This window comes from Durio zibethinus, chromosome 19 (assembly GCF_047325235.1).
Source record: "Durio zibethinus cultivar Kanyao isolate XHJ-2024 chromosome 19, ASM4732523v1, whole genome shotgun sequence".
Classification (NCBI taxonomy): domain Eukaryota; kingdom Viridiplantae; phylum Streptophyta; class Magnoliopsida; order Malvales; family Malvaceae; genus Durio; species Durio zibethinus.
This window is the reverse complement of record NC_143180.1, coordinates 3,015,424-3,028,984: the sequence shown is the minus strand read 5'-3', so window position 1 is coordinate 3,028,984 and position 13,561 is coordinate 3,015,424. Positions and strand designations below refer to the sequence as shown.

Genomic DNA, 13,561 nt, shown 5'->3' with positions numbered 1-13,561 from the left:
TTTGGGCCTATAGATAGTACTATAAATCATGGATTTACAGCTAAGAGGTTGAGCCAGCCTTTGTCCACAAAGCAACAATCTATTCTGGAACGTAAGTGCTTCTAGCTTGTGGCCCAAATTTCTTATTCTTTTCTTTGTAAAGCTAGTGGCCCAAATTTAAAATGTGCACAATTCCAACTGTGATTTAAGATTTAATTATTATTTTACATGCTATTAGTAAAATTTTTAAACTTCACAAATTATTAATGTTTTAATTTCATTGATAGGGTTTAAAACTTTCATCAAAATGAGTAACAATTTTATGAAGAATTCTTTGATTTCAAATTCATATCTTTTTCAACTACTAGTCAAATAGAAACCGAGACAAAAAAAAAGAAAAAGAGAGGGGTTATTGATCTAAAAAGAAGAGCTAACCATGAATATTTTGTCATTGCTTTAGACCTTTTTCTCAAATTGTGTATATCAAGCTTTCTTATATACTTTATTTTTGCTTTATGCTCTGCATTCTCTAACCTTTATGTTTAATCTCTTATTACATGTAACTTCCAAGTGTCAAATTTACAGTCAAATCTCCAGCTGTTTAATTTATTTTTATATATTTTTTCCCATTGATTATCACAATATTTTAAGGTTAAATTCTATATATTTTCTAGTTTTCTGTGTTAATTTGAGATCCACCACCTACCCTTCACTTGTTAGCTTCATGGGATTTACATTTCATTCTCAATCTTACCTGTCAATATTTTGTCTGCTTAACTGTATCGAAATCAAACTATTACATCTTGATTCTTTTCAAAGCTCAAAGGGCTTAAAGTTCATGAGCATGCTGCTGTATTGGTAATATAAAATGGAAATGTTGTTCATTCTCCTAGGTTCTAATGCTATTACTAGGAGAAGATCTAGGTGCTAGAAATCTTTCAATTTTTTTAATGACAACAGCATATTTTGCGGTCCAATCTCCAGTGATAACTTCCGAGCAATCAATGTATTCATTAAGAAAAAAATGAAAATTTTTAAATCTAAGGCAAGTTGATGGAAAATGGTTTTGGATCAAGAATGTGAACATGTGCAAAAGCATTGCTTATACTTCTCAAAATCGAAAAATTTAAGCTTAAGTAATGAAGGATTTAGGTTTCTAAGCTCTGAAGAATTTCTGGTAAAAAAGGGTAGTTGGTCAACCCATCATCTCTGGTCGTTGCTTTAGTCAGGGTCCCCCAATGGCCTGCAAATTTTTTAATACCAGACCCTCATGTTCCTCACCTTAAATGCCGCAAAATATTAAAAGAAAGAAGAAAATGTCATAAAGTTTCAGTTAAGTCGGTTTCCCCATAGTTCCCAAACCTTTTCCCTTTTTTTTATTTATTTTCATTTTTTAATATTTAATGCTATCTGTGAGGTATTTACACAATGTCAGAGCCCATGTTTTGGAAATAGTAGAATTAACCACCATCATAACTCTCATCCCCCACACCCCAAACTCACCTCTATCTTCTCTTTCCAGGTATGCTACAACTCCAACTATATTCTCATTAAGACATGAAAGATAAGTGGCAGAATCAGAATTACAATTGGTATGTCATGTTACATTGTCTAGTTCAACTTTTCTAGACTTTTAAAGTCAATGGAAAGTGAAGAAATGAAAGTATCATTTAAGTTATTGTTAATCTTTTTTCCATTTGTTTTTTTTGTTCACCCTATAATCTGTTCTACTTATAGTCCTGTTGATGTTTTCTTGATTAATTGTGGGGGAAGTAACCCAATAGAAGTTGATGATTCTCGGGTTTTTCAGCCTGATAGTAGTATTCCTCTTGTGAAAATGTCCCCTTCTTCAGAAATTGTTGTTTCTGAGGATGAAATGAGCAGTTCGGGTAACTCAGCTCTGTACAATTTTGCTAGAGTTTTTGAAAAAACTTCAGCATATGCTATTAGAACTAAGCAGATTGGCCGCCATTGGCTAAGGCTACATTTTTTCCCAGTTCAAGATACAAAGTATGATTTGAAGTCTGCAGTTTTTTCAGTTACAGCCAATGGAATCACACTGCTTCACCAGTTTTCTTTTTTGAAAATGGGCCAAAACTCTCCTCTAGTGAAGGAATATGTGATTGAGATAGGAAGTTCGAGTTCAAAAAAATTGGAACTGACATTTTCTCCCAGAAATGGCTCGCTTGCATTTATCAATGGGATTGAGGTTGTGGCTGTACCCAACAAGAATTTCCGTTCCAGTCTTGTGCCAATTCCATTAGGACCTGAAGTTGAGATCTCGAAACATGTAGCTTTCGAGACAGCTTACAGGATAAACATGGGGGGTCCTCTTTTAACTCCCAAGAATGATTCAATGTGGAGGATATGGGAGCCAGATCAACCATATTTAGTAAATGCTGCTTCTGCCCGAAATGTTATGGTCAATCCTAATTTGATCATGTACCCTGATGGAATATCAGCGGAAATTGCTCCGAATTGGGTTTATGCCACTGCTCAAGAAATGGCTGAAGCAAATGTTACCGATCAGAAGTTTAACATTTCATGGACATTTGAAGTTGAAGAAGGTTTTACTTATCTTATTAGGTTGCATTTTTGTGACATTGTTAGTGTAGCTCTTAGCAGCTTAGTTTTCAATGTCTACATCAACAAGCAATCTGCTTTGACCTCTTTTGATATTTCCAGTAGGACAAAGGCATTATCAGCTGCTTACTACGTAGATTTCCTGGTGAATGTTTCGATGGGATCAACTCAGATTTTGATTCAAATAGGTCCTCCTGATTTAAGAAATCTTCCAAGCAATGCAATTTTGAATGGTTTAGAGATCTTGAAAATGAGCAATCCTTGTGATAGCCTTGATGGAAATGTTTGTGAAATTAATAAGAACTCAAAGATCCCAAGCAGAAAATTGATTGTCCTAGCAATCTGTTCAGCAGCAGTTTTCACAGTTGTAACGGTCATTTTAGCAATTTTTTTCCTGCACTTGCGTCAGCCAAAGAAGCCAAAACGTTGCTCCTCAACCTGGTTTCCACTGCCGAAAAATGTGGGAAATTCAGATTCCAAAGTTTCAATTTGCAGTCTTGCTTCAACAGCACAATCTCATGGTTTAGGCCGCATTCTATCTTTCTCAGAGATTCGTGAAGCAACCAAGAACTTTGATGAGAGTTTGGTCATTGGTGTAGGTGGATTTGGAAAGGTTTATAAAGGTATGCTAGAGAATGGGTTCATGGTTGCAGTAAAGCGCGGAAATCCAGGATCCCGGCAAGGACTAACTGAGTTCAGGACAGAAATTCTGATGCTCTCCAAGTTGAGGCATCGGCACCTGGTTTCTCTCATAGGTTACTGTGAAGAACAAAATGAGATGATCCTCGTTTATGAGTTCATGGCAGGTGGTCCTTTGCGGAGGCACTTGTATGGCTCCAATCTTTCCCCACTTAGCTGGAAACAAAGACTGGAAATCTGTATTGGAGCTGCAAAAGGCCTACACTACCTCCACACAGGAGCAGCAGAAACTATCATCCACCGCGATGTGAAAACAACCAACATACTTCTTGATGAGAATTTCACAGCAAAAGTTGCAGATTTTGGGTTGTCAAAGCTAGGTCCCACTGTGGATCAAACTCATGTCAGCACTGCCGTGAAAGGAAGCTTTGGTTATCTTGATCCTGAGTACTTTCGTCGACAGCAACTCACAGAGAAATCTGATGTGTATTCTTTTGGAGTAGTTCTCATGGAAATTTTATGTGCTCGGCCTGCTATAAACCCTGCTCTTCCTAGGGAACAGGTTAATATAGCAGAATGGGCTATGCATTGGCAAAAGAAAGGCCTGTTAGAAAGGATTATAGATCCTCATCTTGTAGGATTTATCAATCTTGAATCCCTGAGAAAATTCAGTGAAACAGCTGAGAAATGCCTGGCAGAACATGGAGCTGAGAGACCTACAATGGGAGACGTGTTATGGAATTTGGAGTATGCTCTTGAACTACAAGAGGCTTCCATACAACATACTGCTTCATCTGAGAATAGTGCAAACCATATTCCAGATATTCCTGGATGGATCCCCCAAGTTGAATCTATCAATGCTAATCACTTTGATTGTATCAGTGATCAAGCTACTGATACAACAACTACCACAAGTGACGTGTTCTCAGAGCTTATGGATCCAAAAGGCAGATAGTCTTGTTGTTGCCTACATTCTAGGATTCAAATTTTGATAATCTCGATTTGGATCTGAATTAATAAAATTTTTCTTGATTTATAATGTTTGTTCATTTGTTTCTGTAGTTTATTCTATGGAGTGAAGTTATTGCAAAATATGAGATTCAGCCCTGGTCAATTATCATTGTACTACCATGAAACTGGAGAGGAAAACATCATCTTTTTCTACAGTGTTCCCTATCAGAGAAGCAGCCCAATAATTGAAATCCCACTCAAACCAAAATATTGGGATTCACCTGTAGTTTTCATTTGAGCTATGTTAATGTTGTAACTGCTTATGAACAACAAAATTAGAGAAGAGAGAAGAATGTAGGCAACAACAAGACTTACTAAAATTAAAAGTTCAACATTTTATTAATCGATCATGCAATAGTTAGTAATTCAAATCCGATTTCAAAGTCCATGTAGCTCACATATTAATTTTGGCCAACAAATTATTTTCCAATCTATATAATTTGGTTTCGTGACTCTAGAAAAAAAAAAAAAAAAAAGAGACTCGAGCATATTACGAATGTTAAGTAAATGAAAAGAACCAAACCCGAAATAATTTACGACAACAAAATCTCGTCTTCTATATAAGTTGATATAACCTTTCTTAGAATTTTCTCACAAGGTAACCCAACAAGAAATCTCAATCTCCAATTAATTCTAACTAAAGGACAACGATCACTGGATGCTCAGTCAAGAAAATACAATTATTAAGGGGGACAAGTTCAATTTTATTACAAATGATGAAAGTTGATTGTAAGAGAAGCTCCTTATATGGGAAATGGTCGGTCTAATATTTTAGTTTGGATGATTTTGTTCTATTCAATATATATATATATATATATATATATATATATATATATTGTTAGAAATAATAACTCAAATCTTAAAAGAAATTTGTTTCGAATTAGTTAAATATTACTGATGGACAAGAAGATTTGTAGAAAAAAAATTTTAAAAGAAAAAATATTTTTAATAGATAAGTTTATATGATTATAAATAGGTAAAGCCTCTATAAAATTATATATAAGAAAAAGATATAAGAGAATTATAAAATTTTATAAGACAAACACCTCATAAGATTACAGGAGATTTATGTCTTATGTGTGTATATATTTGTATGGTGTATGAGAGTGGACTAAAGAAAACTGAGATGATCTACATAAATATGATAGATAGGTACATACGTGTATGTGATTGTTTGTGTTAAAAAAGGTGCACATGAGATGCGTTTGTTTGAGTTGAGAATACTTTATAAGATTAAAGAAGATTAAGAGGGTCTATGGGTATTAGTTATGAATGTTTGATTTGATTTGATATTTATTTGTAATTTTTTACAATTAATGAATCTTATTTCTCATCTGTTAACGTAGGTCGATTGGATTGAACTATATTAAATTATTATTTTTTTTGTGTGTTTGATTGATTGTTTGATTATATTTTCACTGACTTAATTGAATTGGAGCTTTTTAACATAATATATATATATATTTAAGATTATTAAGAATTAAATTTTAATATTTTATTAATAGCTTACGTGCCTATGGGCAAAAATATATAAAAGTATGAAAGTTATGATTTTTAGACAAATTAGGATAGATCATGAATTGTAAGTAAACAATAATACCATTATTTAATTCTTCAAACCATTGTGATAAAATAAAGATTTATAAATGAATATTATTATTATTATTTTAATAATATATTAAAAAAATTAAAAATTACAATCACAATCAAATAATTAGTATAATGAATAAAATAAAATGGATGAATAAATCAGATCGGCTACTAAATTTCAAATTGAATTTTTTAAAGTGAATTTTCTTCCATTTTTATTTTACTTTTTTTTTCCTAAATGTTTGGGGATTGTCTATATATTCTCATGTTTTAATTTTGAAAAGCACCATATTTCATATCTTTTCTTTTTCCAATTGCTACTAATTTTATATCTTTCAATGCTTTTTATTTGTAATACTGAGAAAAGGTTGTGGACCAAATGATTAAACATTGGTTGTCATAATATTTGGTTTCTTTGAATAATTAATGCCATACCTACTCCCACCTCATGCTAGACCTAATCACCCCAAAGATTAATTCATGCTTAAGGATAATGTTTTTTTAAGACTCCATCTAATTTGATTAACTCCATCTAATTTGATTAATTTATGCTTAAGGATAATGTTTTTTTTAGATTTCACCTAATTTGACTTATCAAGTTTGTGCATTAAAACTTGGATTAAAATAACAATTAGAAGCTTACTAATTTAAATGCATTTCATTGGTATATGTTTTTCCTAAATTTAATAATATCACATTTTAACATATCCATTAAGTCCTATGGTGAAGTCATCATATAACTAGTCAATAATTTTGCTTTCATCATAAATATAGCTTTAATTGCTCCTCTACAATTTTTTTTTATAATAAAAGTAAAAATTTAAGATAAAAAATATTATAGGTGTTAAATTATGCTTTAAACTTATTAAATGATATTTTTTAAAAATAATTATATAAATCAACTACCCTTCACATTACATTTATGATCTATCAAGAAAGTCTAGAAAGATCTATGTTTGATAGCAATCAAAGTAAGCAAAAAAAAAAAAAAAAAAGGTTGGTGTGTGTTATTGCATCCTTTACACCAATAATAATTCATCATCTTACCTTTTTCCTCTTATCACGGATTGGATTATTAGCAAAGTTCTAGGACAAACATTACTATTCATATTTTATTAGAATTCAACACTTTCAATTATGCGCGCAATTACGTACATACATACACACACAATAAAAATAATAATATGTGTATATATATATATATTGTTTAAATGATAGTACTTTAGTAAATTATTATTCAATTTTAATATTTTTTAATGGATGATCAATTTTAATCTTATTAGTAACATAATTCTATACATATGCATCCATATGTGTCATGTATGATTTTAGTTTTTTTTTTCCAATTCTATCACATACCATATTCAAAGTGGAAAAAAAAAATAAAACAATAAACATTGGTAAGAGAATAATTTGAAATTCGAGTTTTTAATACTATAATTCATAAATTAAAATGATCACCATCATCAAGTAACAATAGTGAGTCAATGAAAATAAAATATTATCCCAATAAGAAATTTTTTTTGAAAAAAAGTTCTTTTGTATTTTCTATTTAATAAAACCAAAATTTTGTATTTTTTAATTTTTTAAAGATTATATCAAGTACCAAAATTGATGAAATTAAAAGAAGTGGTTGGATCCTAGTGGGCCCATTTACAACAACCTCAAAGGCTTAAAAATCCTATTTCCGTCGGCCCACGACAGTCACACACAAATCACACGTTTGATTTTTAATATTCAAATGATCGGTTTTCCAGCCGCCCATCTCGCTCGCCTACAAGACTTTCAATGGACTACACACCACACAATCATCATCAGGGCCCCACCGCATCATTTGGTCGGCGATGCACATTTCTTCCTCGCCTCATTCGCCGTAGCTACAAGTAATCACAACCACACACGCCCATTTACTAGCTGTAAAGTCACCGACATGTGGCTTTGAAAATGTGGCCCCTACTCTTCCACTGGTTACCTGCACCATCGGTTACTTAGCCCGTTATTTTATTAGGCATATATAAAAGTCAAAAGTTCTTACTGAACACTAACACAAAATTGAGAGCTATATTCTTAGCAAGCAAAGCAGCAAGAAATAGCTCTTGATGCTTCTTTTGATAGGGAGAATTTAGGTTGAAGAAAAATTATTTTTGGAGAAAATGCCAATTAATAGAATTGCAATCGGGACGTCGGGGGAGGCAAGCCATCCGGATGCGATTAAGGCAGCTTTAGCAGAATTTTTTTCAATGCTTATTTTTGTATTTGCCGGAGAAGGATCCGGCATGGCTTTCAGTATGATCTCAAATTCGATTTTTTCTTTCTGTGTATAGACAAAAATAAAACATTTATTTCATGCAATTATGTGTTTAGAAAATATTTAATAACAAATTTTCAAAATAAAAATTTATTATTTTAAAATATATTAAGAGTCTTGAATTTCAATTATATTAAAAGTGAGGGTAAAAATTATTATAAATAAGATTGAAAAAGATTTTATATTAGACCTTAAAGTTTCAGTAAAAAAATTTGTGCTCTTTTTACCAAACACATCTCACTGAATTTTCATTTGATTTTCATTGAAAATTTTTGAAATTTAACTGCACTAAGATACAGTTGCAACCAAGTTCAGCCTAAGTCATAGTTACTAACCAAATGATTAAAGAAAACCATTAAATTAGTTGAAACAATGATTATTAAAGGGCGGTTTTTTTTTTTTTTTGTTGACAGACAAGCTAACCAATAATGGGTCAAGCACACCAGCCGGTCTTGTTGCTGCATCATTGGCTCATGCATTTGCCCTATTTGTGGCGGTTTCGGTAGGTGCAAACATTTCAGGTGGTCATGTCAACCCCGCCGTGACATTTGGTGCATTCATTGGTGGCAAAATTACTTTGCTGAGAGGCATTTTGTACTGGATTGCACAGTTGCTAGGCTCAGTCGTCGCTTGCTTGCTTCTTAAGTTTGCCACTGGCGGATTGGTAAGAAACTCGTGAAAATTTTGGTCATCTAATTGGTCGAGACTTAAGAGTACATGCATGCACCTGAGTATTTAACTCAATTGATTGATATAAATTTGACCGTTTGTTTATTTTATTTTGTAAAACAATTATAATTGGTGTCATTGTAGGAAACATCAGCATTCTCTCTATCCTCGGATGTATCAGCCTGGAATGCACTTGTCTTTGAGATTGTGATGACTTTTGGCCTTGTCTACACGGTATATGCCACAGCATTGGATCCCAAGAAAGGAGATTTGGGGATTATTGCTCCTATTGCCATTGGCTTCATAGTAGGTGCCAACATCTTGGCTGGTGGTGCTTTTGATGGTGCTTCAATGAACCCAGCAGTCTCATTTGGTCCTGCTGTGGTTAGCTGGACCTGGACTAACCACTGGGTCTATTGGCTTGGCCCATTGGTTGGGGCTGCCATTGCTGCCATTGTTTATGACAACATCTTCGTTGGTGATGCCTCCCATGAGCCTCTCTCTACCAGTGATTTTTAACAACTTCTTTCCTGTCAAGGCTCAAGTTTCTCTCTGAAATTTTTATGTCATGGAGAGAACAAAAAATGGGACAAGAATTGAAGTTGATTGTTTCTCAGGATGAAATTTGGGTTGAATTTGAATTGCTTGTATTTTTGTCTTGTGTAGTAGATGTAGTTGTTTTGTTCTAAATTTGTGTTATAGGAGCGAATAAGAGCTTCTTGGCTCTCTTTGTTATATCAGTTAATTTATCATGGTCATCTGAAATTCTTAAGAAATTTTACGTAAGTTATGCTGATATATCGATTATCCAACGAAAATTATCATCTAAATTGATAATAAAATATTATAAAGTTCATACGATTTTATCTTATAAAATACTTCTCATAATATGAATTCATTTTTTTTATATATATCATAATATATTTTTAAAATATGTTAATGTGAAATTGAAGCCTTAGATCAATAGCTACAATGCAATGGTAAAAAAAAAAAAAAACTATAAAGTGATTTTTCTTTTTTGTCAGAAGTTATAAAATAAATAATTTAACTAGCTTGATTTATTTTGATCAGTCTTAGATATCAAGATATGAAAATTGATTGTTTTATCAAATTAAAATCTAAATATCAGCCTAAATGTGACAAAAAAAATAGATTAGATATTTGATTTTGGCATATGAAAGTCCATTCTATTTTGTACTATACAAAGTACTTCATTCTCCTTTCTAAAGTTCACGTATGACTTTTGAATAAAAAAAAAATCAACTTGTAATCTTTGAGATATATAAATCTCCTTAATAGAGACATTTAAATAAAAAATTATTGGCTATCAAATTGAAGTATTATCTTCTTTGAAAGTCTTGATTGATAATTCATGTTTGTCCGATTCAATTCTTCCTGCTAGTTAATTCAAGTATTCAACCTCTCTAATCAAGAAAATAAATTAGAAAAATTTTCATGGATGCGACTTCCCCTATTCTTTAATGTTATTATATGATTTTCAGCTTTAATATCATATCATAGTCAAAAGTGTGCCATAATCAATCCAACCAATAAAAATCAGAAAAGATCAAGGATTATGGTGGCTGCAAAGATCAGCTTCACGTTATTGATTTCATATTCATGAGCTTAAGAAACAAGAAATGACTCATTGACTTAATCTATGGTTCAAGATTTAGTGATTATAAAATCAAACATTAGGAGAAGATTTAAAGAAATTTTATAACCCTTTCTTGTTAACTTGATTTTGAATCTGTCTTGTAATCTGACGCACAATTTCCTTGTTTATGGCCGAATATAAAGGACATGAAATTAAATAAATATTCTTAACACTGCTGGTGTTTTGAAGTAGTCTGACAAATAATATTGAAATTTAACCTGGATTCGGTCGTTGGAAAACATGCATAAGGATAATGTGGGAGAGTGTATCTTTAAGATCATTTCAGGAAGGGCAGGGTCTTAACTTTACAAAATTTCAACAAAAAAAGGGAAAAATTATGCATATTTCACATAATCTTAATTACTAAACTGCTTATGTATATGGATTGGAGTATCCACGTAACAAAAAAGTGCATCATAAAATTGGGTTGGGAATGAAAACCTTATTGGAGAAACTAGTGATTTTTCTGGCAGTACAAACTGATCATGTGAGCATGTTTGGGACAAAACTCATTGATGTTTTGCACTTGAACAAACATGTAAGAATACCTTTCTTGTGAAATTGGTGAAGGAGACTCCTCTGGCTCGTGAGATTCACGTGAAGAAATCTTAGTCAAATTTCTGAAACACATACCATCCGCTGTTGTTAGGATTAATGGTTCCACAGCCACAACATCTTGTAGACGCTCGGCGAATGAACTCTCATCATCTTGATTGGCAAATCCCTCCAATTTAACCAGTTTGAGATGCTGCAACTTTTTGTATCTACATACTTGCTTGGAACATGTGGCTGCACTTGGCATGACATAGCTGTTATGATCAATCTGCACATTCAATAATCAGTACATCAATTCCTCTAACAAGGATCAACATTTCAGCATATTTAAGTAGATTTGCAGGATTAATTCTAAGGTTGCTTTCAAATTCATGATTAAACGAAGTGTCAAATATTTAAATTACAGAAATCTGTTATCTAATTTATGAAATATTATTTGTTGTTTCACAAAAAATATTTCACTAATATGATTTTACGTCGTTATATATATATGTATATATTACGGAAATCCACATCAAACCTGTAAAATTTGATTCAAAAGTCACGTAATTTTATTCTATAAAAGGTAACTTATATGAATTCAAACATATATAAACTATAGTGGATCTTTATAATATCCGAGATTGTTGTGTTACACAAATACTAGCAATGTGATTCACAAGATATGTACCAAAAGTCAAGAAATTCAAGTTATCTGTCTCCCAAAGTCAAGGGAAAATTAAACTTACAGTCACGAAGAGTCTCTCTAAGGAAGGACAGAGTTTCAAGAAGGTGATTAGAGCATCATTATTGGCTACTCCCTTTGAATGATTATCGATCCACCAAAGCTCTTTTAGCCTATAAAATTGGAAATCAGCTTGAAAAGATGATAGTGATGGACAGATTAATGCCTGCATTTGCAAAAAAAAAAAAAAAAAATCTGATTATTTTAGTCATTATGACTGCGCTAGAAGCAGCCTAGTTTGAAACTAAAATTAGAAAAATACGCTAACAGTGGCTGGGTCTATTGCTCATAGAGTGCAAGGTTCTTAATTTCAGTAACTCGAATCCAAATTTTGTCAGCCTCCCAAAGTATAAAAAAAAAATTAGAAAAATAAAAATAGCGTACCTGAAAAGTCCATTTGCATAAAGTAAGAATTTCAGAATTCTTTATTGTCAGCAGGACTCTATCAAAATCACAAGTTTGGAAGGTACTGTAGCCAGGGCCTTTCCTAGAATCAAGCATGGCATTTGCCAAGTTGAAATGAAACTCAGGCCAAAACCAAGGAAATTGCCCTCTATACAAAAAAGTTGTAAGTTTATAAGATCTGATATGGAGAGATTTCAAGTGTGGACAATCAAATATGGTTAAGTTTAAAAGCTTTCTCTCAGAATCAATGCTCAAGGATTCCAATCCATTGCATCCAATGATTTTCAGGTTTTCAAGAAGCTGAAGATTTGAGACCATAGATGAAACTGCTTCACTGCTGAGGTGGTTTACTGATATCAAGTAAAGGGTCTTAACAAAGAAAGTAGAAGGAGTTGGCTGAAGACTAAGATTTTGAGGGTTCAACTCTATTTGCCAGCCAAACTGCCTAGGATGTTCCTGGTTGTCTGCTGAGAAATCCAGGTGAAGTTTATTGTTAGGTGCAATAATGGCTGATAAGACACCATCTGCGCCAAAATGGAACCGAAGCCTTCTGGTATTCCTTGTTGGATTGTGCTCATCAAAATTTGTCAGGAAACCTGAAACTGCAGTGGGAACATCTTCCTTGCTTCCATGTTGAACCAAAGCCAGGTTCCATAAAAATCTCCATCGGGTCGATAGGAATATAGTTTGGATAGCAGATTCAAAGGGAAGTAAAGAGATTATGTGGAAAAGTATCTCATCTGGTAAACTACTGATAAAATCTCCAGCTTTTACTTCCATGGAAAATCTCCTGTTCCAAGTTCAAATTCACAAGAATGCATGAACATTAACAGAGAGAAAAAAGAAATAATAAAACAATAAAAACCTCACCCTGGCATTTGCCGTGAATCAAATTGGAGCTGGTGGAAACTCCTCTTATAGGATTGATTTTCTTGGGAGGTTTTGCCAAAATGGTGATTAAAAAATCAATTTCACCTGCTTATTGTCGGATTGTGTCTTTTTTTTTCACAAATTTAGCAATGGATTAGCCCAGTTGTAATTATAGTCAAATTCCAAAATTACAAGCAACTGACTTTAATTAATGTTATAAAATGGCTGTAGGACTTTTGTTAAATTGTTCTAATTATGCTAAAATATGCAAGGAAATGATATTTGAAATTGTCAATAAAAAGAAAATTAGTTGCTTTTAAGTTAACTGGCACTTGCTCGTCTTTTTTTTTTTTTTTTTGCAAAGATGCAACAAAAATATCCCATAACTTAATTTAATTAGTTCATGCAATTATTTTTAAGAAATTGCATCTAACAGATTTGGGGTTTAAATATGGATACTTAGATTTTTTTTTTTTTTTCAAGACTTCATTTATAAAAAAAATTATAGTTCCCATTTGGCCAAAAAGAGAAAAAGAAAAAGGTCTCCACTGAAATGGAATTGGGCAATTAA

The 13,561-nt window shown here is 32.4% G+C and overlaps 2 protein-coding genes and 1 pseudogene across 3 annotated transcripts; 2 read left to right on the top strand and 1 right to left on the bottom strand.

The window, feature by feature from the left end:
• Positions 1-1,222: 1,222 nt before the first annotated feature.
• LOC111309814 (receptor-like protein kinase THESEUS 1 pseudogene) lies at positions 1,223-4,293 on the top strand (annotated as a pseudogene). The gene has a single exon (XR_016330319.1). The product of XR_016330319.1 is annotated as a receptor-like protein kinase THESEUS 1 pseudogene (transcript).
• Positions 4,294-7,808: 3,515 nt separating this feature from the next.
• Positions 7,809-9,583, top strand: LOC111309812 (aquaporin TIP1-2). The gene is made up of 3 exons (XM_022908814.2): positions 7,809-8,088; positions 8,524-8,774; positions 8,924-9,583. The coding sequence occupies exons 1-3, from the start codon at positions 7,956-7,958 to the stop codon at positions 9,296-9,298; spliced, it is 759 nt and encodes a 252-aa protein (XP_022764549.1). The 5' UTR covers positions 7,809-7,955; the 3' UTR covers positions 9,299-9,583.
• Positions 9,584-10,720: 1,137 nt separating this feature from the next.
• LOC111309811 (F-box protein At2g39490-like) lies at positions 10,721-13,003 on the bottom strand. Its single transcript, XM_022908813.2, has 3 exons — positions 12,100-13,003; positions 11,720-11,881; positions 10,721-11,259 (listed from the first exon to the last, which is right to left on the bottom strand). The coding sequence occupies exons 1-3, from the start codon at positions 12,898-12,900 to the stop codon at positions 10,891-10,893; spliced, it is 1,332 nt and encodes a 443-aa protein (XP_022764548.2). The 5' UTR covers positions 12,901-13,003; the 3' UTR covers positions 10,721-10,890.
• Positions 13,004-13,561: the final 558 nt, after the last annotated feature.